Source organism: Lepidochelys olivacea, assembly GCF_965140295.1.
Source record: "Lepidochelys olivacea isolate rLepOli2 genome assembly, chromosome: 2".
In the NCBI taxonomy this organism is placed as follows: domain Eukaryota; kingdom Metazoa; phylum Chordata; order Testudines; family Cheloniidae; genus Lepidochelys; species Lepidochelys olivacea.
The window spans coordinates 222520061-222545442 of NC_140412.1; the positions used below are offsets into that span (position 1 = coordinate 222520061).

Consider the following 25382-nt stretch of genomic DNA (forward strand, 5'->3'; position numbering starts at 1 on the left):
ATTACAACAGCCAAGAAATACAAAATATCCTATCCACCTGTGAGCCTTCACAGTAGGTTGGCCACTTTATTTGGTCCACTTCAAAACTGAATGAAATGGTTATTTCTTTCTCTTTCCTAAATAGCCCATATTAACATTAGGAATATATTACGATAGCTAGATGGAGCCCAAAGCTTCTTTGATGTAACTCCACTGAAGTCAAAAGAGTTGGATTCCTTGGCTGAGTTTGGCACAATCCTTATAATTTCGGAATAGGTCATTCTGTTTATAGCAGGAGAATAATATCTTCTTGTATAAAAACAAGGTATCAAGTGAAGATCAGAAAATCTTTCGTGCCAAAAGTTCAAATTTCTCTCCCCTATATAAGGAGCTTATTTTTCAGTAAGAGTCTTCAGACCCAGGTACCTATTATAAGTAGCCTAACAAGCCTGAAAAACTGCACAAGCTTAATATCTCCAATAAGAGAGTAGATACCACTAGCATCATAGAAGAGGAATAAACATAACTTGTAGAATTTACTTCTGGTTAAAAGAGAGAGAGAACAAAGTACTAGAAAGGGCAGATGCTTCTCCTGTCTGCGTTATAGTGTTGATGGTGCTCCATTCCCACACATACACCCGTCAAAGGTAGCGCAGACATGCAGACACCTGCACCACTGGGAGCAGCTGCACTTTAGTGGGAGATTCATCCCTGGCAGAGATCAGGCACTATTGTCTTTTCCTCGGTGTGCCACCTGGTAAGGGCAAGCTCTGAATTACTTCTGGGGATGCAGTCACTGGTGAAGGCTACTTCGGAATGCTACTTATGAGAATATGGATGACCCAGTGCAATGGAACAATTTAAGTTTCTTTCTCTATTGCTTGCAATCTCTTCTCTAAGGAGAATTCCCACCATCAAAAGCTCCCTAAGATAAAAGCTGGCATTACTCAGGTCTGAATCAAGCCTAACATGCTTTTCATGGAAATGTAGGATGTGAAGGTAAGATATCTCTGAATATGTTCAAAGGCCAATTATGACTTAACAAGGAGGAGGGAACCCTGTCTTTCTTAGACTCCAAACCCAGGATCTAGATTTTTTGAAGTCATCCACTTCCGGGAAGGAAAGAAAAGAAAGGGTGGATGCTTACTCTGACCTAAACAAATCAAGTAAATTAGGTACTTGTGCTCAAAAGGTGGAAAGGGTACATACACACATCCTCCAAAATAACAGAGTGGGTGGGAGACATAATATATTATTATTCCCCTCAAATAAAGAGAATTACCTGCTCTTAAAAGGAAAAGTAATCTATTTTTAGGTAGGGAAGAATAATGTCATTATTTCTTTTAAAATCAGGAGATACCTTTTCAGTAGCAGAGGAGCTGAGATTCCAGCATTCACAGTAGCTAAAACTCAGACATCAAGTGGTACTTATCAATATGAATTTTTCCTCTACTGGTTTATAAAGGTCCTGACTCCAGGCCAGTGGGGAGCAGCTACTACTGGGGATAAGTCTATATCCCTCAGTGCTCTAGATGCAGCAACCTCTCTGAGAGAATAGACTCCAGACTGATATTTCTAAACCTGAGTTTCTCATGTGTCCCTTTCTGACTAAAAAGATATAAAGCTCTGTTGATAGAAAGTCTGGTCCTGACACCTAATTTGTAACAGCTGCAGGTCTCTGAAAAAGAGATTTTTTAAAATTCCTCGCTTAGATGAAGTAACTATCAACCCCGTTGTAGGGTTTATTGATCGTCTTTTTCCAACTGGAAAACAGGGTTGGGACAGTCTGCTTCTGAAATCCTGCATTTTGCAAGGATTCTAGTGGCCAAGATATACATCTTACAAGTCTGATTGTCAAAATATCATGTAAATAAATAAGCACTGTTACTCTGAGCCATTAGGAACTGAATAACTGGCTCAATCATGGCAAGCTACCTTGGGACAATGAAAAGGCCAAACGTTCTCACTCACAACTGGTAAAACAATCTCTCAAGAGACTATTGGGAATATTTTGTTGTTTGGCACTAAGGGAACATTGTAGAGTTTTCTTTTGGTCTGTTTTTACAAGACAATCTCCTCTGTTCATTGTTACTTTAAATCTTTCAGACAGACAATATGGAAAGACTCAGCCTTCATAAAGAGATTTAGGAGATTGGAATGTAAACCTGGAAGGTAAATTCCAAGCAGACTAGGGGACCAGGAATATGGAACCTATTTATCCCTTGGTGAGTCCAACTAATTACCACTTCAAAAGTCTAAGCCGCTCTTTCCTGGATCTCCTTCTCTACAGGAAGGCTGGTATTTATTTCGAATTTTACTTGTGAAGGGGGAATCCCTTGCAGCTGACTAGAAATGAAGAATAGTTTCAACATATTTCATCCACTTTAGAGCAGACGTTGGGGGGGAATATTCTTTCCCGTGTTTAAATATTGAACCTTGTTCTTCCTGTTTTTGTTTCTTTGAACGTGACCACAGAGGGTGGAGGATTATCAACCAGTAACAAAAATGCTTTTTTCTGCCAGAACTCTGTAGTGGGGTTGTCTCACCTTGTGATGGACCAGCAGAAGTAGAGATGAGGAGCATACAGTGAACTTTAATTCTTCACCTTGCTAGGTTTGGTGTGACCATGAACTTCTATGTCTTTCCTCTACCTCCTCACTATAACTTTGACTTTGAAGGTCAGAATTAGCCAAGCACAGAAAGACCTGGTATTTAGGAAGGGCTCTGTCAGTGCAGGCTATTTGGAGCATCCAGTTCACCCTGACATTGTTTGCCTAGTAATGCTTTTGACCTGCCATATATCCCAACATGGCAACCAATACAGTTCTCACATTGAGCTTCTCTTCAGACAGAGTATCCCATTGACTAGTCCTTGCTCAAGTGTGAGGCAGTCTAAACCTATCTTCAGGGCCTCCACTGCATATGCTATCTTCCCCTAGTTTGCAACCAATGGGCAGGATTTTGGTCTTAGTTGTACTGATGTAATTAGAAGTAACTCTGAAGGGTGAAGGGAATCACTCTTGATTTGCACTGGTGTAAATCAGGTCAGAATCTGGCCCAGTACATGGCTTTGTTCTTCCAGTTTGGAGTTTTATCATCTACGCATTATTAACATTTATTTTCCTGGCTATATGTAGTTGAACAAAGATTCTCCTAAATTGGATCCAGATTTGTCCACTTTACATTTTTCACTTGAGATGTTTAATATCAGATAATGAAATGGCAGGCCTCCCTTACCAGTTCCCCACTAATTTTCCCGGGAAAGGTAAGAGGTTGTCATCTTTAAAGGGATGTCATCTTTAAAGGGATAACTCACCCAGGCAAGGCATTCTGCTAACGATGGGAGGATTTAGTAGTAAAGGAGATCTTTATCACCCACTTCTTCATACAGATGTATAGAGGCAAGCACTTCAATTCAGGCTATTAGAAAAGACAGTTCAGTGGGTGTGACAGCCTGGGCCATTCCACTGGGAGAAGTACTCATATTAATGAATGTCTTTAGCATCTCCTAGCTACAGGTAAGGAAATTGCCTCAGGAAGGAAGGACATCCTAAACTTATTTAGCACTGACTTTTTGACATGATCCAGAGATGAGGTGGATACAGACCTGAAGCCCATGAAGTAGTCTCTGCCTCTGTGACAAATCTGACTTCTCCAGTGACCAGGTATCAAATAAATGAGGAGAGCCTGAGCCAAAGTTGAATCTGAAAAAGCCTCCTGAAGCATTCACTTCTTCCATCTCTTCCAGAAAATCTGATTGGCAGGCAGAACCATCAGGAGATGCTGCTCAAGAGGCTGTGTCTGAAGGGAGTGAGGACTCATCCACACAATTGCACACTTCTGGCACCGAGTATTGGGAATAATTTTCCTAATAAGTTTAATAAGGTTTACCATGACTCAGTTTCCACACAGGCATATCTTTATTAGTCCAAAGGCCGCTTGGTGTTGGTTACATCCAAAATACAAAAAGAAAAGGAGTACTTGTGGCACCTTAGAGACTAACCAGTTTATTTGAGCATAAGCTTTTGTGAGCGACAGCAGGAGAGTGGGGTGGGAGGAGGTATTGTTTCATGGTCTCTGTGTATATAATGTCTTCTGCAGTTTCCAAAGTATGCATCCGATGAAGTGAGCTGTAGCTCACGAAAGCTTATGCTCAAATAAATTGGTTAGTCTCTAAGGTGCCACAAGTACTCCTTTTCTTTTTGCAAATACAGACTAACACGGCTGTTACTCTGAATCCAAAATACAAGTACAAGCATATACACACTCATACTCTATATGCCAGCAACAATACATTTGCAAGCATTGGCCAAATACTCACAACAGGATCAGGCTTGGGGATACCTTCCCTCCATGGCATTACTCCAGGGGAGTAAGGAAAAGCTCTCACAAAGAAACCCCTAAAATCTTTGTCTTTTTATACACTATGGCTGACAAGTGATGTCACTGCTGATTATCAGACCTTGGGTAAGGCTAGATGAAGCAGCATAGGGCTGACCCCTGTCTTCTGCCCCGGTCAAGACAAGAGCAATGACTAAGCCCCTTTCTTCAAGGTCCTTTTCTTACCTCATTTTGCCATATTTTTCCCTAACTACTAAACTAAGCATTTTTTTATAATACAGTAAACAAACCAATCGTTTCCTGAGCCTCGTACCCAATTAACCATATTTTCTTTATTTCTGTTACCTCAACCCAAACCTTAAATAAGATGATGCAGAAATGTCAAGCATCACTACACATTTAACACAAACAATCCTCCTTTCTCATGAGTTCATTCTTTTTGGTCACATGCTTTGGGCCTTGTGTTAACATCAAAACTCAATTTAAAACCATAGTTCACTCATGTCTAATGTGGGCCTATAGTCCTATACCAGGTGAATAAAATACCAATTATTGGAAAGTAAACTTGTTATAGAGTGGAGAGGAATTTGAATGTTTGGCACGAGGGCCCTCCCCTGTTGAAATCTTAAAGGGACAGGAGATAACCCAGTTGTAAAAAAAACAAGCAGGAGTATTTCCAATATATAAATATGTATCTCTTCAAGCAATAACTTACATTTAGGCAAACTTATTGATTCACCCATTGCAATCTTCTTGATCCTTTTATATAGGGCCCAACCAAATTCACAGTCCATTTTGGTCAATTTCACAGTCAGAGGATTTTTAAAATAATAAATTTCATGATTTCAGCTATTTAAATCTGAAATCTCACATGTTGCAATTGTAGGGGTCCTGACCCATAAAGTGATTGTGGAGGGGGATCACAAGGTTATTGTAGGGTGGGTTGCGCTGCTGCCCATGGCGGTGCTGCCTTCAGAGCTGAGCAGCTGGAGAGCGGTGCCTGCTGGCTGGGAGCCTAGCTCTGAAGGCAGAGTCGCTACCAGCAGCAGCGAAGAAGTAAGGATGGCATGGTATGGTATTGCCACCCTTACTTCTGTGCTGCTGCCTTCAGAGCTGGGCAACTGGCCAACAGCCGCCACTCTCCGGCTGCCCAGCTCTGAAGGCAGCACAAAAATAAAGGTGGCAATACCATGACCCCTTAAAATAACCTGGTGAACCCCCCCTGCAATTCCCTTTTGGGTCAGGACCCCCAATTTGAGAAACGCTGGTCTCCGTGAAATCTGTATAGTATAGGGTAAAATCACACAAAAGAACAGATTTCACGGTCCATGACGTGTTTTTCATGACCGTGAATTTGGTAGGGCCCTACTTATATGTTATTCTTATTCTAGTTGGGAGGATCAAGATTATTTTCTGTAGTACAGCACCCAGTTATCCTTTGAACACTTCCTGTTCATTCATATGCCCTAATTGTAACATGTGCCTCAGATATTGCTCTAATTCTTATGATGACCTTTCCAGGGTGTGCTTAATGTGTTATACTTTAGTTTTCCTCTACCTTTTCTGTACAGGGTGACAAATGACAAATAAAATATTTAACAAAAAGGCGCATATTGCACCAGGCTATTATTTAACTGGAACGAGATTAAATTAGAATCAATATACACCAGCCATGGGCATAGTTTTGGGGGACCACAGGGAGCCTCAGGCAGGCACAGAACTTGCCTTGCCACGTGGCCCCATTGGCCTGACTGCAGCTGCCCCAGGCCCCAAATATAGAAGTCAAACTATGCCTATGACACCAGCACAGCGCAATGAAGGCAAATATATGTATTAAGTAACTTAAGCTAATGGTCAGAGCAGTACTAGAATGCCAAGTATTCATTTTATATCTTTATTGATGACAAAACTGAACATACCAAACAGCAACTCTGTGTATACAGACATTAGGGTTGTCAGCAGGGATAGAACCCAGGACTGTCAACACCAAAAGTGAGAAGACCCCATTCCTTGAACAGCTGTAAGCTGCAGGTTCTAATCTTGCTGGGACCATCCACTAGAGAAGACATCATCACAATAAGCCATGTTATTAAAGTAACATTCAAATATTGCCTCTTTATAGAACCTTAGGAATTAATACACTTCCCTGAGAAAGCAAGAAAACAGCATGAAGCAATCTCTTAACTAGATACATAATGATTTCTTTGAAAATATGCCCTCATTATATCACTGTCAGAACACTCTTTTTTGTAAGGCTGTTGTACTTTAATTCCACCTGTATTTAAACTCATTATTATAATTACTCTCAATGACAACCCTTTATCACACAAACAGGAAATGTGTGATAAATAGAAATATCACCATTCTCCCTCATTTAAAAAAACCCCTCAAATAAACCAGCTTATATTATTTTTATCCATGCTACAAAATATTCTTGACAAATTTGGAAATAGGAACTATTTTACCTTCAGACTGATGTGTAGCAAGAGGTGTCTGAGTCTCCTTGGAGTAGGACACCACTTCCCGAGGTAAGAAATCAACCTGGGTAATCTTTGACACACCTAGCTTGTGCAGTCTCCGTCTAAGATTTAATGTGAGATCAGAAGGTTAGTCAAGTAAGCATATAGCACTGTTACATTAAAATACCGCAGTGAGCTTTCACAGACAGGATGACAAAATTTTAGTGTCTGCTAAAATGAAAACTAATAAACTAAGTATGGTTAGTTTATTGGGAAGCATCTAATAAAACACACTGACTTTGCACTGAAGGAAATTAACCTGAGAACTACTATCCAAAATAGAATTAAAGTTAATAAACTGTGCGCTACATATTTCTGGCTTTTTTGGGCTAGAGTTCAAGTTGTGGGGATGAGATGTAATAGGGAGGGCAAGAAATGTTGTAATGTAAAAGTAAACCAGTATCATATGGATGACAGCTAGTTTGCTCTCCAGCTACTGCTGCATCAGCTATATGTATTTTTTTTTCTGATTCGTCTGACTCGCAGAGTGTAATTGTGCTAAATACAATTAGATTCACTAGGTAACCAGTGTGAATCCATCATATCAAGTAACAATCCACTAGAGCAATAGCTGTTACACCTTGTGATTCATTTTTACAAGAGAAGTAATGAGCCTGCCTGATGCCAGTTTTCAAGGATGTGCCTCTGCTGATGTGAAGAAAAGCAATTCATGTTTTAAAACCCTACATGGAAACCTAGAAACTTCTGCTACCTGAGATACATTGTGGGGATCTGTAACACCTACCAAAAGTTTACTCTCATGCTGCTTATCTGCAACAACTTTGACTAAATGTGGTGAGGATTCAAACTTTAAAAATTAACGTTAAATGTCATGTACCCTTCCTTTTCCTACCATCACTGATTTGAAATCTACATTGTTTATATGATTAAATAGACTTCTCCTATGTAGTCACCTCCTATCTAGGCCTATGATTTCTTTACTGAAATCCCGAGGAATTCTTCACTCATATAACTTCTCTATTGTGGTCTCAAATGAGTATTGGTGCCATGCTAATTTGTGCTTCTAAAATAGTAGGCCCTGTGTGTTACCTTTATAGAATCCCATTCAATACTAAAGATAATACTGTATCAGTTCACTCAATAACTCTTTGCAGGAGGGAAAGTCTGACTTGAGACTTGGTCAACTGATTTGCAGACTAATAGTCTGCACATGAGTTAAAGTCCATTTTAGAGAACTCCACTGAAAGAACATGTTGCATTTTTAATCTCAAACATGTCTAATTTAGGCATTGTTTACGGATCCATAGCTCACTAGTGTCTTGCGCAGATAATCACCTCTTATGTCAGATGGTGTTTCTTCATCTAAAAAGTGTGTGGCCTCATAGCACACCTTTTGGCTACATGAATCAGCCAACAAAGGTGCTTGTATAACCAGAAGCTGGTCTAGCCCTTGATCACAAATACGTGACCTCCATTCAGGACCTGAGCTCCACAGCTATAAGCTAAAACGTCCTATTCCAGAACTCAAGCTTCCTGTAAGGCAGCACACACATCTGCCATCAACCATGTCACCTTCCCATTCACATGCATCTTTCCTTTTAGATGCTCTTAAGCCCTTTGAGTCTACAGCCCGCTGAGTGTTTTTGGATTTGCAGAATCTTTAAGGGATACATTTTCAAAGCTGTTCATAGGGTCTTAGTCATGGAATGTCACTAGGGACTGAGCAGCTAAATCTCCAGTCTTTTACATCAAAAAAAATATCTCTATGTCTGTAGAAACCAGAAGAGATACAACTCCACTACAGGCATTTTAGCCATATGGACAATTTGTATGCAATCTACAGAATTTATTGTGTATCATTACTTTTTCTAATGTCCGTATCGTCAGAGGAGGCCCCGTTTCTCCTGGTAAAACTGTCCTTGTGAAGGATGGCTGCTATTGAGAAATGGACAGAACTCATCACACATTGGAGAACATGTGCCTGTGGTACACCCAGCCTTGCTATGAATACACTCTCCTGATCCTTTATTCCTTCCTTGCACTGTCAGTGCATGCATGAGAGAAAGCTCCTGGCTGTCATGATGCTTATCCATACATGTGCCACTTTTGCCCCTGCTCCTTGCTTTTTCCTTCTAAAAGGAAGGAAACTTGGGTGACTTTGATGCGTGGGGATGCTCACCTTCCAACCCACATTGCTGGGAAGGGATGCTAGGATTTCTATCAGGATTCTTTATGTGAATACACTTTGAAAATTCCATTTTTTGTATCATTTTCCAGGTAGTACTGTAGGAGTTGGCTACATCTGAAGCCACACCTCCCATCACAACTGGCCACTGAAAAGGAGGAGGACAAAAGCTGTTTAACAATTCTGGGGTGGAAGAGTAACATTGATGAACCCTACCCCAGCACTTCTGACTGTAGTGCAGGGAAGTGGGAGGATGTCTGCTACACTGCTGCTATTCTGATATTTTTTTTTCTTCTTTTCCTGCTATGAATAGTCCAGTGCCTGACTAGATTACTACTAATAGCTTTGCCAAGCACCAAGGAAAGTGAAATTGGCATGATCTTTATCATTTGCATTATGACCAACTGGATTCTGAATAGCAGCTGTGAAATTTACCAGAATCTTGTCAATTTCAATCTGCTGTCAATGTGAAAACTATGAGTAGCAGCATAATCACTAGAAATATCTACCTGTAGACTCACAAAAATAGTACTATATAAGTTCACATTTAAAAGATTAGCTTCTGAAACATCAGGGCTGGAAAATTTTATTTAAACAAAAGCTTAAACGTTGCACAAATTGATGGATTTCCTCTCAACAGGAAAAGTTTCCTTACCACCACTGCAAGAGGATTTTCAAGCCTATATTTTGTGGCATATTTTTCCCTCTCATTTTATTTCTTCATTCATGACTTAAACTCGTATTAACTCTCACAATATAAACATAGAAAAACAACTTTCACACCTTGAGACGCATTGGCAGGAAATGATTGGGTAGCTTAGCCTCTGATTCTTGTGCTACAGTATTTCCCACACTGGCCAAACTATTTGTGATAACTTTTGTGATCACATGGATGATATCCAAATCAAGATCATCACCAAGCCATACTTTCACTTTGAACTTCAGTTCCATCTCCAGTGTGATGCAAACATTAGGGGAATCAGGAGATATTTGGAGTTTCATGTGTCATTGGCCAAAACTGATTTCTGCTGATTGGTCCATTATAAAAATACTTCAAAATATGGATTTCGCTATTGTACAACAATAATATGGATTTCACTATTGTACAGACACCTTTCATACTAAATAAATTTGACCCTTTTAAAAAATATATACCAGCTACTCAGTGGTAGTGGTTAGTTTCAGTTACTCAAAGCAGTTAACTTTTTCCACAAGCACATGGCAAAAGTACCCCAAGCTAGAAAAAGTATTAATTTCAGCCTAATTATAAGTAAACAAACCTTAACTGACATAGACTCAATTAAAAAGTAAAATGACTCTGGGGCTGTGAAAGTGATAGTTTTATTTGCTAAGGGTACAAATATAATTGTTCACATTATTAACTCTTAAGGAAGGAGAAGGTGTGATTATTACTGCATAAGGAAAACAACTTTAACTTTAACTATGGTAAAGATGGGGATAGGGGAGCATCCTGTGAGTAATTCAGTATGAAAAGTCAGAATTAACAAACACTAACTAGACATTGGTATAATTAACTGCATGTATTACATTTTCAATTAAAGTGCCACTATAATAACATTTCATCCATAATGAAATGGTAATGTTTGTTATTGTTCTCGGACAGCAGAAATTGCAGGTCATCTTTTTATAGGCTTTTTTTCCTGTTTCCTCATTAAAAAAATGTCTCTGCCAAAGCTTAATATCACTGGTGAAACTAACAAAAGAAAACTTAAATTATGGTACTTTAGATTCACCAAAACAATAATAAAAATAAATTAAACCCACACAAAAGCAGCTCAATTGGGAAGCATTTTCAACATAACTCTTGCAAAGAAATAATAAAACAAATAACAAAAGAGCTGACATATACCCAAGTTCAGAGTCAGACTGGAGCTGCAGCACTGAGGGGTCTGTGTCCCACTGCAGGGTCCTAAGGGAGTTATCAGCCGTGCAGCACAAAGGAAAAAAAGAACACAGAGAATTAACTGAAAGATGAAAAAAAGCTCATCTCATTGATTACATGCTGTATACAGTATATACACAGGACACACCTCAAAGTACAACTGAGCCACAATTAATGTCAAACAAGGTTTGATGCTAGACTACAAGAGCAGGTAATTTATTAAAATTACATGGAACTGGAGTACATTGTACTAGTAAACAAAGGAAAGAGACTTCAGTCTGAGGCTTTCTTTTCAAAATTTACATAATAAAAATGTGTAAATTGGATCTCTAAACAATTTACAGACTCACTAGTTGTTCCCTGTGTACTCACAATAAGCTGTAAGATTTACAGTAGGCATTTATTAGAGGTTACAATGATATGGGATGTATGACGTGATGTACTTGAACTCTCCCCATGAAACCTCACTGAATAATTTAGCCCTTAATATGCCTTCTGAAACTGACAATAAGCCATTATATACAAGTTAAAGTCTTTTTTGTGATGTCATGGATCACAAATTATAATGTTTAATATTTTGTGGGACAAGGTAAACAAACAAGTATTTTTTTCACCGTATAAGAATCCATCCTGACTTTTTAAAAAAAGTTATTTCAATATAATTACCTGCCACTGATTTTTCTGATTTTTCACGACGGAAGCACTGTGCTATCAAAGAATAGATGATCCAGCCATGCAGCCTTAGCTGAAGATTTCATAATGTAGCACAATGAAACTTTCCATCTGAGGAGGTCAGATCACTTTACAAGCCCTAGTAAGACTCTCTGAATTCTTATGAAGTGGTGTAATCCCCCAATTTATAAATGAAGGAATTGATACGCCAAGAGGTTCAGGCCAAAACGTTCAAAAGTGGCCACTCATTCCAGGTATCTTGATTTTTGGCTTCCCAATTGGAGACGCCTCTTAAAAACGTTGGCCCACGTAACTTGCCCGTCTGTGGCAGAGGCAGGCAGAGAACCCAAGTATCCCTAACTCCCTTTCCTGTGATTTAAGCATTAGACTATCCATGGTCTTCATTAGCAGATGTTAAAACAAAGTGAAACAAGCCTCCTTCTCCTTCACAAAAACAACTAACTTATCTGATGTTACACATCATGATGGCCCCTAAATTGGTGAGCTCCCCACCTTTTTTTGATCCAACCCTATTTATTTCAATCCAGATTTCAAAGGTGTACACAAAATATTTTTTTACCATGTTTACCCAGTACAAATCATATAATCCAATGCAGATTTTTGCACAGTACCTACTACAAAATGGCAACCTCTGCTCATGTATAATCTGAAGAAACTGCCTCAATCCATACAAATGCTGCAACCTACTATACTTGATAAGCTCATCACTCTGATGCCAATGTCAACTCACTCTCTGGGGAGGTGAGCAAGGTCATGAGGCTGTACTCTGACATGTCAAAATGAAAAAGAATCAATCAATCTTATACCCATAAACATGTACAAACAATGAAGAATTAAAACAAGAAGATATATAGATTTGGTATGATGCAAGGGCATTCGCTCCCATTAGCTGTAATGGGAGATGTGCAACACAGAAAATGTTGTCCAGAGATTTTGTGACGTGTCTCAGAATTATTCTAGGAGACTTCTCTAGAGCAGGAGTCTATCTTGTCTGCCTAAGCTAGGATGTTGTAAAACAGACAGAGAAGAATCAAGACATTAGTGAAGAGTGGAATTTGTCTCTGCAATGCAGGTAAAGAGTTGAATGTCTGATGGTAGGGAAAAATCTCAGTGCCTAATGCACTACAGAGATTGCTAAGAAACACAAACCATCTGGGTTAAAATGACCCCTGAAATGCTGCCAAGGGCAGTAACACATAGTGTGATTTCATGAGTAAGTGCCAATTTTTAACGTTATGGCTACCTTGGGGCCACTTATATTTGCACACCCATGTTTTCCAAACACTTAGGAAAAAGATATATGTAGCTTGTTTGAGTCAGATATTCCCTCTTTTCACCATCTACTTTCAGACCTGTCAAATTTCCCAAGAGACAACCAATATTCCATTAGGGAGAATTCCATTACAGTGTAATTAAAATGAGAGCTTAGCAACAGAATGCTCAAAGACTATACTAGGTCTGTTCAAATTAACACCAGGTCAGAAGTAATTGTGAACTGTTACCATCTAATAGCCATTTGGTGTCTTGAAGGAAGTAAGTTCTGAGCTCTCCATCCAGCTAGGAGCTGGACAGATGTCAAAATCACAAAAGACACGACCACAATTGATATTTATTTGTACAATAGTTGAAAGACCCAACAGAGTGATATCAGCTTTATTGTTATTACAATAGCATCTACAGGCCACAATCAGAGAGCAGGGTCTCATTCCTTACATACAGTACAAACATAGTAAAGACAATTTCTGACATAAACAGTTTACAATCCAGGTTATGAACATGGAGACTCAACCCCCCAATCCTCTTAAATTTCAAGTTTCTCAGACCTCGAACTATGTCACTTTATGTGTATGGGGTACTATGGGACCCTGAACCTGATTTGGGGCCTCTAGATACTAATATAAATGTTTAAAAATAACATTCCACCCTTCTGAGACAAAGCCAGTGTTAGCAGTTTTGGGTGGGTATGGAAAACAATTTTTCAACCTCCACTCAAAAATGTAACACACCTCCATTCACTGCGATCCTACCACAGTGCACAGAACTGACCACAAGGTTTGAGGAATGGTTAGTAAGATGATTCTTTGGGGCACTTCCAAACTTGAGTCTGCAGGAAGTGGGGCTTCAGGTCACTAATTTCCTGCTCCAGGACAAATAGAGCCTAAATTATTGTGCGTAAAAATTGTGTGTAAAAATTTTCTGTGCACAGGGCCAAAGACAGAACATTTTCCAAGGGACAATATTCCAAATAAGCCAGGGTCTAGAATTGTCCCTTGCTACTTCTTGCTACTTGGAGGAATCTCTGAGCATTCTCATGAGTATTAGCATTAAGCTTAATCTTCCTTGGACATCTGTAGGGTAGACCATGAGTGTCCTAAGAGCTCCATGAAAAATCAGTGGCAGCCTTTTAAATCTAGGGCTTGACTTACTTTTTCAGGGTTTTCTTCACAAAGAAAAGGACTAGAAATTATTTCTTCCCTAAATGCAAATTGAAATTAGCCTCAATACTTGTATATGCCCAAAACTGGGGGAAGGGAAAGGACATTGGAGCCTGTAAAATCTGCACTGAGACCAGTTTTGTGCCTAGAAGTGCTGTTTGCAGGTCAGCATGCATCCATTGGAGCAATGCAGGGAGTTAACAGTGCTGCTACCACACTGGACCTATTCTGAGGACATAACCCACTAAAGTCCAATGAGAAACTTTCTAACAATTCTCATGGAGTTTGGATCAGATCCATGACATTTCCACTTTCAAGGCACTTTTCACCAAGTTCAGTCACAAAAAAACATTTAAATGGAAAAAAAATGAAGTCTCAATTCATATTTTCACTGTATTTACATTAAAAATAGCCAACATGAGTGGAGTGCAACTGAAATCAGAACAAGGTCCACAATATATATTCTCCTTAAGAGTATTGAAAGTCTGAAACTATAAAATGGAGAGGTCATTTTTTGCAGAATTATTTTAATACTGATGTATTTGTCCGGCAATATTTGGTTTCAGAATAATTCTACTCTTCTACAGTGTGCATATCTTAGAAGATACAAAAAGGGTGTGGCCAAGGAGTGGTCATTTGACCCCATCATCCAACTTCACCACAAACAATTGGGAAGTTAAGCAGTAACTTACCCATTTTAGCCTGGTATATGAAACACCCCTGCAAGGGAACATTCCAGGGGATATAAGTTATTGGGCTCAGTACAAGAGTAACCAGATGAAGTTCTATGGCCTGTGTTATATGGGAGATCTGACTAGATGATCTAATTGTCACTTTTGGCCTTAAAATCTACAAAAATAGATTGCCAGAAACCCAGTGTCTGAGAGATGGAGCGGAGTGGGTGAAGTGGGAGCTGGTATGGAAATATGGGGCTCCCTTGCAGATGCCCTTGCTTCCACTGGTCGCCTGAGATCCATTAGTTTTGAGCCTTGAATACCTTGTTTCTTCTGTGGGTGAATCAAACACACACACACAAAATGTGGTATTTATAGGAAACTCCACAAATGAGGGCTCAGTGAGTTACAGTTCGAGAGAGCAGCTCAGAAATGAGCCAGATCAGGCCATTCCCATCACTCAGAAAGTGCAGACATTATTTTAGTCAGACTGCACTACATTGTTTCAAAGCAGTTGGTTGCATAAGTCTCCCACTCAGTGACAAACAATAGCCCCGCTATCAATCTTCCTGTGACATGTTTGCTGAGCAATTTCTGCCCTTGGTTGTTTGAAGGCTAAAAAGCAGTGTAGCCATTGTCAAATATGAATTGTTCTTCAGCTTTCCTTGAACAAGAAGCTGCATGTAAGGAATGAGGCTTTTTAGATCATGGCTGCAACTTAATAGGAAAGGTACAAGTGCGGGTCCAAGTTGGGTTATGCCCAACTAAACTGAACCATTTTCATACTCTTCCAACAGAATTCCACATTTTCATATTCTGCATTTACCTAATAATATGAACCCAATTACTACTCTACATGTATCATGTCTATCTGTCATGAGTAAAATTCAGGACTGCGCATTTAGGGTACGTCTACAGTGAAATTAGACACCCTTGGCTTGCTCATGCCAGCTGACTTGGGCTCGGGCAAAGGGGCTGTTTAACTGCAGTGTAGACTGTCAGGCTTAGTCTGCAGCCAGAGCTGTGGGACTTTCTCACCTCACAGGGTCCTAGAGCCCAGGCTCCTGCCTGAACATCTACACGACATCATTGTGAATGGAGCAGGCAAAAAGATCAATCAATAAGAAAAACATTGCACAGAACACCACAGTTTGATTTGGGTCAAAATTTCCACAAGGCTCAGACCAATAAGTACTTTAAAGTATGGTGCATCTGCAAATTAAAGGAATACATTGAAAAACAGATGACATCAAACTCATCTATTTAAAAAATAATTTATATAAGAATAAGCTTACTGTGAAACGTATTTTAAAAGACACCAGGAATACAGACTACTTTTAAAGTATGTGATTGAATGTACTTTTTCATTATGAAAGTAAACATTGCTGCCTATCTTCTTCTCCTTTGACTTTTTGCACACTCAGTAATACCATTTGCTATGTGGTTAAATCTTATTTAGATTTGAAAGCTCTCCAGATTTTAATGAAAAACATGAATTTATAGTTGAGCCAATCGTTGATTTAGCTACAGAAATCTTCTTTGATGGAGTTCTGGACGTGTAAAAATAGCTTTGTTCTTTGTATGTCCCATAATTTCTCTAAAGCTTCTATTTGAAATTTCTTATTGATCAACACTATAATAGAAAGGTGTTACTGAGAAATGGTATTCCAGATGGTTGATACATATTTTTTCTTACTCCTGTTCATTCTGTTAACTGCGGTGTACTATCATTTGGGGATTTTTATAACTTTGTTTTTCTTGGCAATAATCCTTTTTTATTTACTTTCACAATTTAAAAAGTTAACACATCTATTAAAAACAACTAATCTATGAAGGAACAGAAGAGCAAAAACTGTTTACAGAAATGGAAAAGTACAGTTTGCCTCAATGGCTGCTCTGCCTTTAAATCATCACCTTCACACAGTATGCGCTCTGTTTTGGAGACCAGTTGCACTTTGCCAGTCTTACCTAAGGGAAAATGCTTTCCTTGTGCTACTTGTTCTGAAGCAGAAAAACTCCGAAAAGATGGTCATCAGTATTTTGGGAGGGTCTGTTTTACTAAACAAGTGATTTACTTACAATATTAGTTCAAACAGAATGCTCATACATCACTAAGAGTGTTCGTACATAGAGTATGTATGATTACAATGCGATAAAATGCCATGATGTATTAAGTGAACGGGGGATTTGGCAAGGGTGTTGGAGTACAGTCATGCACTTTGGCTTATAATTACACTTCCAAACAGATGGACGCCCTGACTTCCAATCTCAACCAATGAAAAGAGTGATAGGGACCTCCCTAAGAGAGAAGCACTATCTCTTGGCAGCCTGGCAGCCTTTAGCAATAGTAATGGCTCTGAACAAAAGAGAGTGTGTGTGCTAAAAAAAATATGTTTTTAAAAGGGACTATTTACAACGAAGATGGAGATTTGTAATATTTCTGGAGATTTATAATATTTCTGCATCCTGGTTAAATCGCAGATAAAATGTGGGGCTACATTTAAACTGACTTTGAAGCCCATTTTGAATTCAGACTAGAACAAAACCATTTTAAACATGGTTTAAAGAAAGAAGGTAGATAGAGTGGGCTAAATTCCTTGCTGACTTATGTCCCTTGGAGAAATATTAATGTAAAGCAGCAATTAAATTGGCCCAATCTGTTTAATTATGTCACACAAGTTATCATTGATCTAATTTATATCCTACTGCTACCCAAAATTCTGGCCTTGACATTTATGTTAATTTATCAGCAGGGTTACTGTGAACAGCATGCTGCATCTGCTAGCACGGAAGGTCAAACAGTTAGCAGCTTTTGCTGAGCCCACAAATCTACAAAGACTTACTGTAAGTGTCACAAACTGTAGACTGTCACTTTGAAACTGGATTAATAAAAAGCATGTGTACGAGGGAGACAGGATTACATGATGCCGATCTGTAGAGAAGCCATTGGTTTGTTTGCTCCTTTAGCACAGGAATCTGTAATGCTGCTTGAACACTTTCCCTTCAGATACGTATCAACTCTTCAATCTTATTTTTATGTTTAAACCCCAAGAATAAGCTGGGTAAGAAAAGAAAGCTTAGAATATTTTAGCCACTGTATTTTTCATGTCTATGCCAAAATATCTCAGAAAGCTAATATGTCCTTGTCTCCTTGATTGTAAAGGAATTGCAGGGGCCAGGCTGAAAGCCCACTGAATTAATGGGATTCTTTTCATTAACTTTAATGGGCTTTGGATAAGGTCCCATAAAAATGCATCATTGGCCTTTTACCAGACATCAGGAGCCACAGAAGGGAAAGAACACTACAGCCCTTCAGGGGAATCAAACAGATAACATGCAGGTTGGTGCCTTCATCATCATCGGACACTGCTGAACTGAAGAAGATGGAAGACTTCAGAAATGGAAGAATTTCAGCAATTTACAGAACTGTGGGCTACAAGGCTGTGTGGCTTGATGGTTGCTCTTGAAAATCAGTGGTTTTCTTCAAAATCACCATTCTGTAATCTCTTGCCTTAAAAATAATGTTCCTTTTTGTCATCCTCAGGGTATGTCTACACTACGAAATTAGGTCGAATTTATAGAAGTCGGTTTTTTTGAAATCGGTTTTATATATTCGAGTGTGTTTGTCCCCACAGAAAATGCTCTAAGTGCATTAAGTGCATTAACTCGGCGGAGCGCTTCCACAGTACCGAGGCAAGCGTCGACTTCTGGAGCGTTGCACTGTGGGTAGCTATCCCACAGTTCCCGCAGTCTCCGCTGCCCATTGGAATTCTGGGTTGATATCCCAATGCCTGATGGGGCTAAAACATTGTCGCGGGTGGTTCTGGGTACATATCGTCAGGACCCCGTTCCCACCCTCCCTCCCCCCCGTGAAAGCAAGGGCAGACAATCATTTCGCGCCTTTTTTGTCTGCTGCCAGCCAAAGATGTAAAGGATAGATGGAGTGGGTCAGAACAAGAAATAGACCAGATTTGTTTTGGACTCATTTTCCTCCTCCCCTGTCTAGATCACACTGCAGTCAGTCACAGAGAAGGCGCAGCGAGGTTAATCTAGCCATGTATCAATCAGAGGCCAGGCTAACCTCCTTGTTCCAATAACAACGATAACTTTGGTGCACCATTTCTTATTGGAACCCTCCGTGCAGTCCTGCCTGAAATACTCCTTGATGTACAGGCACACCCTTTGTTGATTTTAGCTCCCTGAAGCCAACCCTGTAAGCCGTGTCGTCAGTCGCCCCTCCCTCCGTCAGAGCAACGGCAGACAATCGTTCCGCGCCTTCTTTCTGTGCGGACGCCATACCAAGGCAAGCATGGAGGCCGCTGAGCTCATTTTGGCAATTAGGAGCACATCAACCACCACACGCATTATCCAGCAGTATATGCAGCACCAGAACATGGCAACGCGATACCGGGCGAGGAGGCGACGTCAGCGCGGTCCCGTGAGTGATCAGGACATGGACACAGATTTCTCTGAAACCATGGGCCCTGCCAATGCATGCATCATGGTGCTAATGGGGCAGGTTCATGCTGTGGAACGCCGATTCTGGGCTCGGGAAACAAGCACAGACTGGTGGGACCGCATAGTGTTGCAGGTCTGGGACGATTCCCAGTGGCTGCGAAACTTTCGCATGCGTAAGGGCACTTTCATGGAACTTTGTGACTTGCTTTCCCCTGCCCTGAAGCGCATGAATACCAGGATGAGAGCAGCCCTCACAGTTGAGAAGCGAGTGGCGATAGCCCTGTGGAAGCTTGCAACGCCAGACAGCTACCGGTCAGTTGGGAATCAATTTGGAGTGGGCAAATCTACTGTGGGGGCTGCTGTGATGCAAGTAGCTCACGCAATCAAAGATCTGCTGATATCAAGGGTAGTGACCCTGGGAAATGTGCAGGTCATAGTGGATGGCTTTGCTGCAATGGGATTCCCTAACTGTGGTGGGGCTATAGACGGAACCCATATCCCTATCTTGGCACCAGAGCACCAAGCCGGCGAGTACATAAACCGCAAGGGGTACTTTTCGATAGTGCTGCAAGCTCTGGTGGATCACAAGGGACGTTTCACCAACATCAACGTGGGATGGCCGGGAAAGGTGCATGACGCTCGCATCTTCAGGAACTCTGGTCTGTTTCAAAAGCTGCAGGAAGGGACTTTCTTCCCAGACCAGAAAATAACTGTTGGAGATGTTGAAATGCCTATATGTATCCTTGGGGACCCAGCCTACCCCTTAATGCCATGGCTCATGAAGCCGTACACAGGCAGCCTGGACAGTGGTCAGGAGCTGTTCAACTACAGGCTGAGCAAGTGCAGAATGGTGGTAGAATGTGCATTTGGACGTTTAAAGGCGCGCTGGCGCAGTTTACTGACTCGCTTAGACCTCAGCGAAACCAATATTCCCACTGTTATTACTGCTTGCTGTGTGCTCCACAATATCTGTGAGAGTAAGGGGGAGACGTTTATGGCGGGGTGGGAGATTGAGGCAAATCGCCTGGCTGCTGGTTACGCACAGCCAGACACCAGGGCGGTTAGAAGAGCTCAGGAGGGCGCGGTACGCATCAGAGAAGCTTTGAAAACCAGTTTCATGACTGGCCAGGCTACAGTGTGAAAGTTCTGTTTGTTTCTCCTTGATGAAACCCCCCGCCCCTTGGTTCACTCTACTTCCCTGTAAGCTAACCACCCTCCCCTCCTCCCTTTAATCACCGCTTGCAGAGGCAATAAAGTCATTGCTGCTTCACAGTCATGCATTCATTATTCATTCATCACACAAATAGGGAGATGACTACCAAGGTATCCCAGGAGGGGTGGTGGAGGAGGGAAGGAAAATGCCACACAGCACTTTAAGCACAGCACTTTAAAAGTTTACAACTTTAAAATTTATTGAATGACAGCCTTCTTTTTTTGGGGCAATCCTCTGTTGTGGAGTGGCTGGTTGGTCGGAGGCCCCCCCACCGCGTTCTTGGGCGTCTGGGTGTGGAGGCTATGGAACTTGGGGAGGAGGGCGGTTGGTTACAGAGGGGCAGCAGTGGCAGTCTGTGCTCCAGCTGCCTTTGCTGCAGCTCAACCATACACTGGAGCATTCTGGTTTGGTCCTGCAGCAGCCTCAGCATTGAATCCTGCCTCCTCTCATCACGCTGCCTCCACATTTGAGCTTCAGCCCTGTCTTCAGCCCGCCACTTACTCTCTTCAGCCCTCCACCTCTCCTCCCGGTCATTTTGTGCTTTCCTGCACTCTGACATTATTTGCCTCCACGCATTCGTCTGTGCTCTGTCAGTGTGGGAGGACAGCATTAGCTCGGAGAACATTTCATCTCGAGTGCGTTTTTTTTTCTTTATAAGCTTCACTAGCCTCTGGGAAGGAGAAGATCCTGTGATCATTGAAACACATCCAGCTGGTGGAGAAAAAAAAAGGGACAGCGGTATTTAAAAAGACACATTTTATAAAACAGTCGCTACACTCTTTCAGGGTAAACCTTGCTGTTAACATTACATACATAGCACATGTGCTTTCGTTACAAGGTCGCATTTTGCCTCCTCCCACCGCGTGACTACCCCCTCAACCCTCCCCCCTCCCCGTGGCTAACAGCGGGGAACATTTCTGTTCAGCCACAGGCAAACAGCCCAGCAGGAATGGGCTATACTGAGTGTCCCTGAAGAAAAGCACCCTATTTCAACCAGGTGACCATGAATTATATCTCACTCTCCTGAGGATAACACAGAGAGAGAAAGAACGGATTTTGGTTGAATGCCAGCAAACATACACTGCAATGCTTTGTTCTACAGTGATTCCCGAGTATGTGTTACTGGCCTGGAGTGATAAAGTGTCCTACCATGAAGGACGAAATAAGGCTGCCCTCCCCAGAAACCTTTTGCAAAGGCTTTAGGACTACATCTAGGAGAACCGCAAATGCCAGGGCAAAGTAATCCTTTCACATGCTTGCTTTTAAACCATGTATAGCATTTTAAAAGGTACACTCACCAGAGGTCCCTTCTCCGCCTGCTGGGTCCAGGAGGCAGCCTTGGGTGGGTTCGGGGGGTACTGGCTCCAGGTCTAGGGTGAGAAACAGTTCCTGGCTGTCGGGAAAACCGGTTTCTCCGCTTGCTTGCTGTGAGCTATCTACAACCTCCTCATCATCATCATCTTCTTCGTCCCCAAAACCTGCTTCCGTATTGCCTCCGTTTCCATTGAAGGAGTCAAACAACACGGCTGGGGTAGTGGTGGCTGAACCCCCTAAAATGGCATGCAGCTCATCATAGAAGCGGCATGTTTGGGGCTCTGACCCAGAGCGGCTGTTCGCCTCTCTGGTTTTCTGGTAGGCTTGCCTCAGCTCCTTCAGTTTCACGCGGCACTGCTTCGGGTCCCTGTTATGGCCTCTGTCCTTCATGCCCTGGGAGATTTTGACAAAGGTTTTGGCATTTCGAAAACTGGAACGGAGTTCTGATAGCACGGATTCCTCTCCCCAAACAGCGATCAGATCCCGTACCTCCCGTTCGGTCCATGCTGGAGCTCTTTTGCGATTCTGGGACTCCATCATGGTCACCTGTGCTGATGAGCTCTGCATGGTCACCTGCAGCTTGCCACGCTGGCCAAACAGGAAATGAGATTCAAAAGTTCGCGGTTCTTTTCCTGTCTACCTGGCCAGTGCATCTGAGTTGAGAGTGCTGTCCAGAGCGGTCAGAATGGAGCACTCTGGGATAGCTCCCGGAGGCCAATACCATCGAATTGTGTCCACAGTACCCCAAATTCGAGCTGGGAACGTCGATTTAAGCGCTAATCCACTTGTCAGGGGTGGAGTAAGGAAATCGATTTTAAGAGCCCTTTAAGTCGAAATAAAGGGCTTCACTGTGTGGACGGGTGCAGGTTTAAATCGATTTAACGTTGCTAAATTCGACCTAAAGTCCTAGTGTAGACCAGGGCTCAGAATCTACCAACAGACACGGCATCATAGACATTGTACGAAAGGGACTATTTGTGTGAATAAGATAAGTAGGATCTAGAGTGAGATTTTACCATACTAAACATGAAATTAACATTGAGGGATCTTGTTTTCCTTGTGCTTCAGAAAAGAAGGACTAGTCTACGTGCAGAGGTTGCACCAGTTTAACTCAGGATGTGTTAAACTGGGGTGAAATTTTGTGTGAGGACACCTTTCCATTCTGCTAAAACCTGACTTGCCCCTGTTAAAGTGAAAGGATTTACTTTAAGACTAAAGTGATTTATTGCTGTGGTTTCACAATTAATAATATAATTTTGTATTATCTTTGTTGTGTAGCTGCTAATTTAACTTGTTTTGAAAAAAAATGGAAATTTTAGGTCTGAAGTCAAGATGGGAGCTTTCCACAGCCCTTCCTTTGAATGGTTAGTTTTAGGCTTATAACCTTCAGTGCTAGCAGATGCCCAAATAACCATGGTGACAAAACCACCCATTTTCACCTACAACTACACCAGAAGAGTACGCCCCATCCTTTCAGATGCAGACCTGCCTATGGTGATCCATGCATTCATGGCCTTCACACATGATTTCTGCAATCATATCTAGGAATAAAGCCACAAAGCCAGCACAAAATGTTAGAAGCGCCTTTCATCCTGGTCTCAGGTGTCTTACTTGGGAAGTCTACCACTTTATCCACTATAAATTGCTTTAATACAAACGATGCTAACTTTTAGCCAGCTTTTTAATCTCCCTTTCCACTAACATCTATTGCAGATCTTTAGCAAAGCCAAAACATACAAAGTTCTACATCTCTAATACCTGGAATTACGAGGCTCAAACATATATTTTCTTAGACACTTGCAAACTAGAATTGATTTTTTTAAATCCTCCAGTCATCCTTCTGACACAGTTAAAGCTAGAAAAAGATGTGTCTGATCATGAACCATGTTCCCAGTGTTGTTCTAAACTAAACCACTAAAAATCCTAGCTGAGGATTCCTTCTAGGTAGGACTTTGAGTTTAGGCAAGTTGACTCCAGGCATGCTAATCATCCAAATTATTTGTGAAGGCTATTGAGCAAGGAATTTTTTTCTCTTTCAGAAGACTAGAGAGAGTCTGGAAGTAAGACAGAATTACCCCTAAATCAATTTGAATAGTTAGAGATAACCACGAGTCTAATATAACTAATATGTGACTCAGAAAAATTATCTGTTTTTCTTGCTAAACTTAAGTTTAGCAGTGTAATAAGTGTAGATGGGTTTACTGAATGCAGCTGGAGCTCATGTTTCTAAGACATTTTATAAAGCATTCCTTTGGGAATGGCAACATCCCTGCCTCCTCCAATTTATAGCATGGAGAAACTTGCTAATGAGAAAAATAATCAAAGATCCAGAGGACTGAACTGCATATATGAAAGTCCTTAATGATGCCTCAAGCTCACACACTAAAGGCTTGCAACTGATTCTAATTAATATAGACCATTCTGACTTTATAACAGGCAGGCACTGAAAATATTCCTCACTTTCTAGGTCAGATGAACAGAGACTTAAAAGCAACTGCCTCATATTGTCCCTAAGGTGTCTTCTTATATTTATAGGATAGCAAAATGTTGGCATAGAGAATCTTTGGAACTTTAGAGCTTTATACATATCTAACGTATGTACATGCTTTGAATATAGAGGATCAGATTGCGTCTGTCCCTGGGCAGACACTAAAGGAGGCAAAAGATTGCAAGAAACCTCCTCACTCCAGTTCTCTTATGCGCCTGTAGAGGATGCAGCCATAATGTGACTAGGCAGCTCAGGCACTATGTGAGGCTAGTGTCAGCATTAGCCCTAGCTGAATGGGATGAAGGTGAGCCTAAGGCTCCGTTGTCATTTAGACAAGCTGGGCACAGGAAGTAGGTCAGACATTTCATGTTGCTTCCATTTAAAGGGTAGCAAAGGTCCTGCTGTATCACAGTACCCCAGAATTCCCAGAGAAAGTCAGCTGAGTAAGCCAGAATTCTTCCTGTGGCATTAGCTGTAGTGCAGCTCCCTCTGCACAGCTCATGACAGCACCTTGAAGCGCAATCTATCCCATTACAGTGAACTGAAGATTAGACCCGCATGCCAAGAGGTTCTGATGACAACGTCATGGTAACTATGGGAGGAAATGTAATAAAAGATGTATGGTACTCTCTTGTCATGCAATGGTAATCTTCCTTATGTCGTATATTCTAGGAGATGCAACTGAATATGGTAGCTCATTTATAAATTTCCCTAGTGCTATATTACAAATTTTCACCTATTTCTAATCTCAGCTGCCCCAGTTGTGGTATACAGCTGGAAATTCCCACTGCTTTTAGAACTACATTGTCACACACTTTCAGAAACTTCATATAGGGTATTTTAGCATCTGACATTGGATTGTTTTATAGGGAGAGACTGTATGTTTCTATTCAGATGATGCCCATCTCATATAATAAGACAGACTTATATGTTGTTTCTACCATATATGCATACAACTGCACTCTCACCAATTCTTCACGCTGTCCTTATCACATTTTCCAGTGGACAAAAGTAATTAACAATTTATTTATTAGAATAAAATCTTTTACCTCCGGCACCTAATGTACTGTGTATGGCTAACCGAGCCTGCATACTGCATTTCTCTTCTGCCATTTACATCCTAAATTTAATGAATGATTATCCCTCCTGAGGAGTGTGCAATTTGATTTCTGACATTCACATTTCAGAGTAATAATACAGATAAGTGGAAGTTTCTTTT

The 25382-nt window shown here is 41.1% G+C and overlaps 1 protein-coding gene across 5 annotated transcripts in view; it reads right to left on the bottom strand.

Annotated features, from left to right (window-relative positions):
- The window catches only part of DYNC1I1 (dynein cytoplasmic 1 intermediate chain 1), a 265017-nt gene that overhangs the window by 196024 nt on the left and 43611 nt on the right, over positions 1 to 25382 (bottom strand). For 3 of the 5 annotated variants that reach the window (XM_084620560.1, XM_084620557.1, XM_084620556.1), the window contains exons 5-6: positions 10856 to 10915; positions 6786 to 6901 (exon numbers count right to left, since the gene is read on the bottom strand). In XM_084620560.1, the coding sequence (XP_084476686.1) occupies positions 6786 to 6901; positions 10856 to 10915 (176 nt within the window). The remainder of the gene's footprint in view (positions 1 to 6785; positions 6902 to 10855; positions 10916 to 25382) is intronic. The other 2 variants (XM_084620559.1, XM_084620558.1) reach the window with 1 other exon arrangement.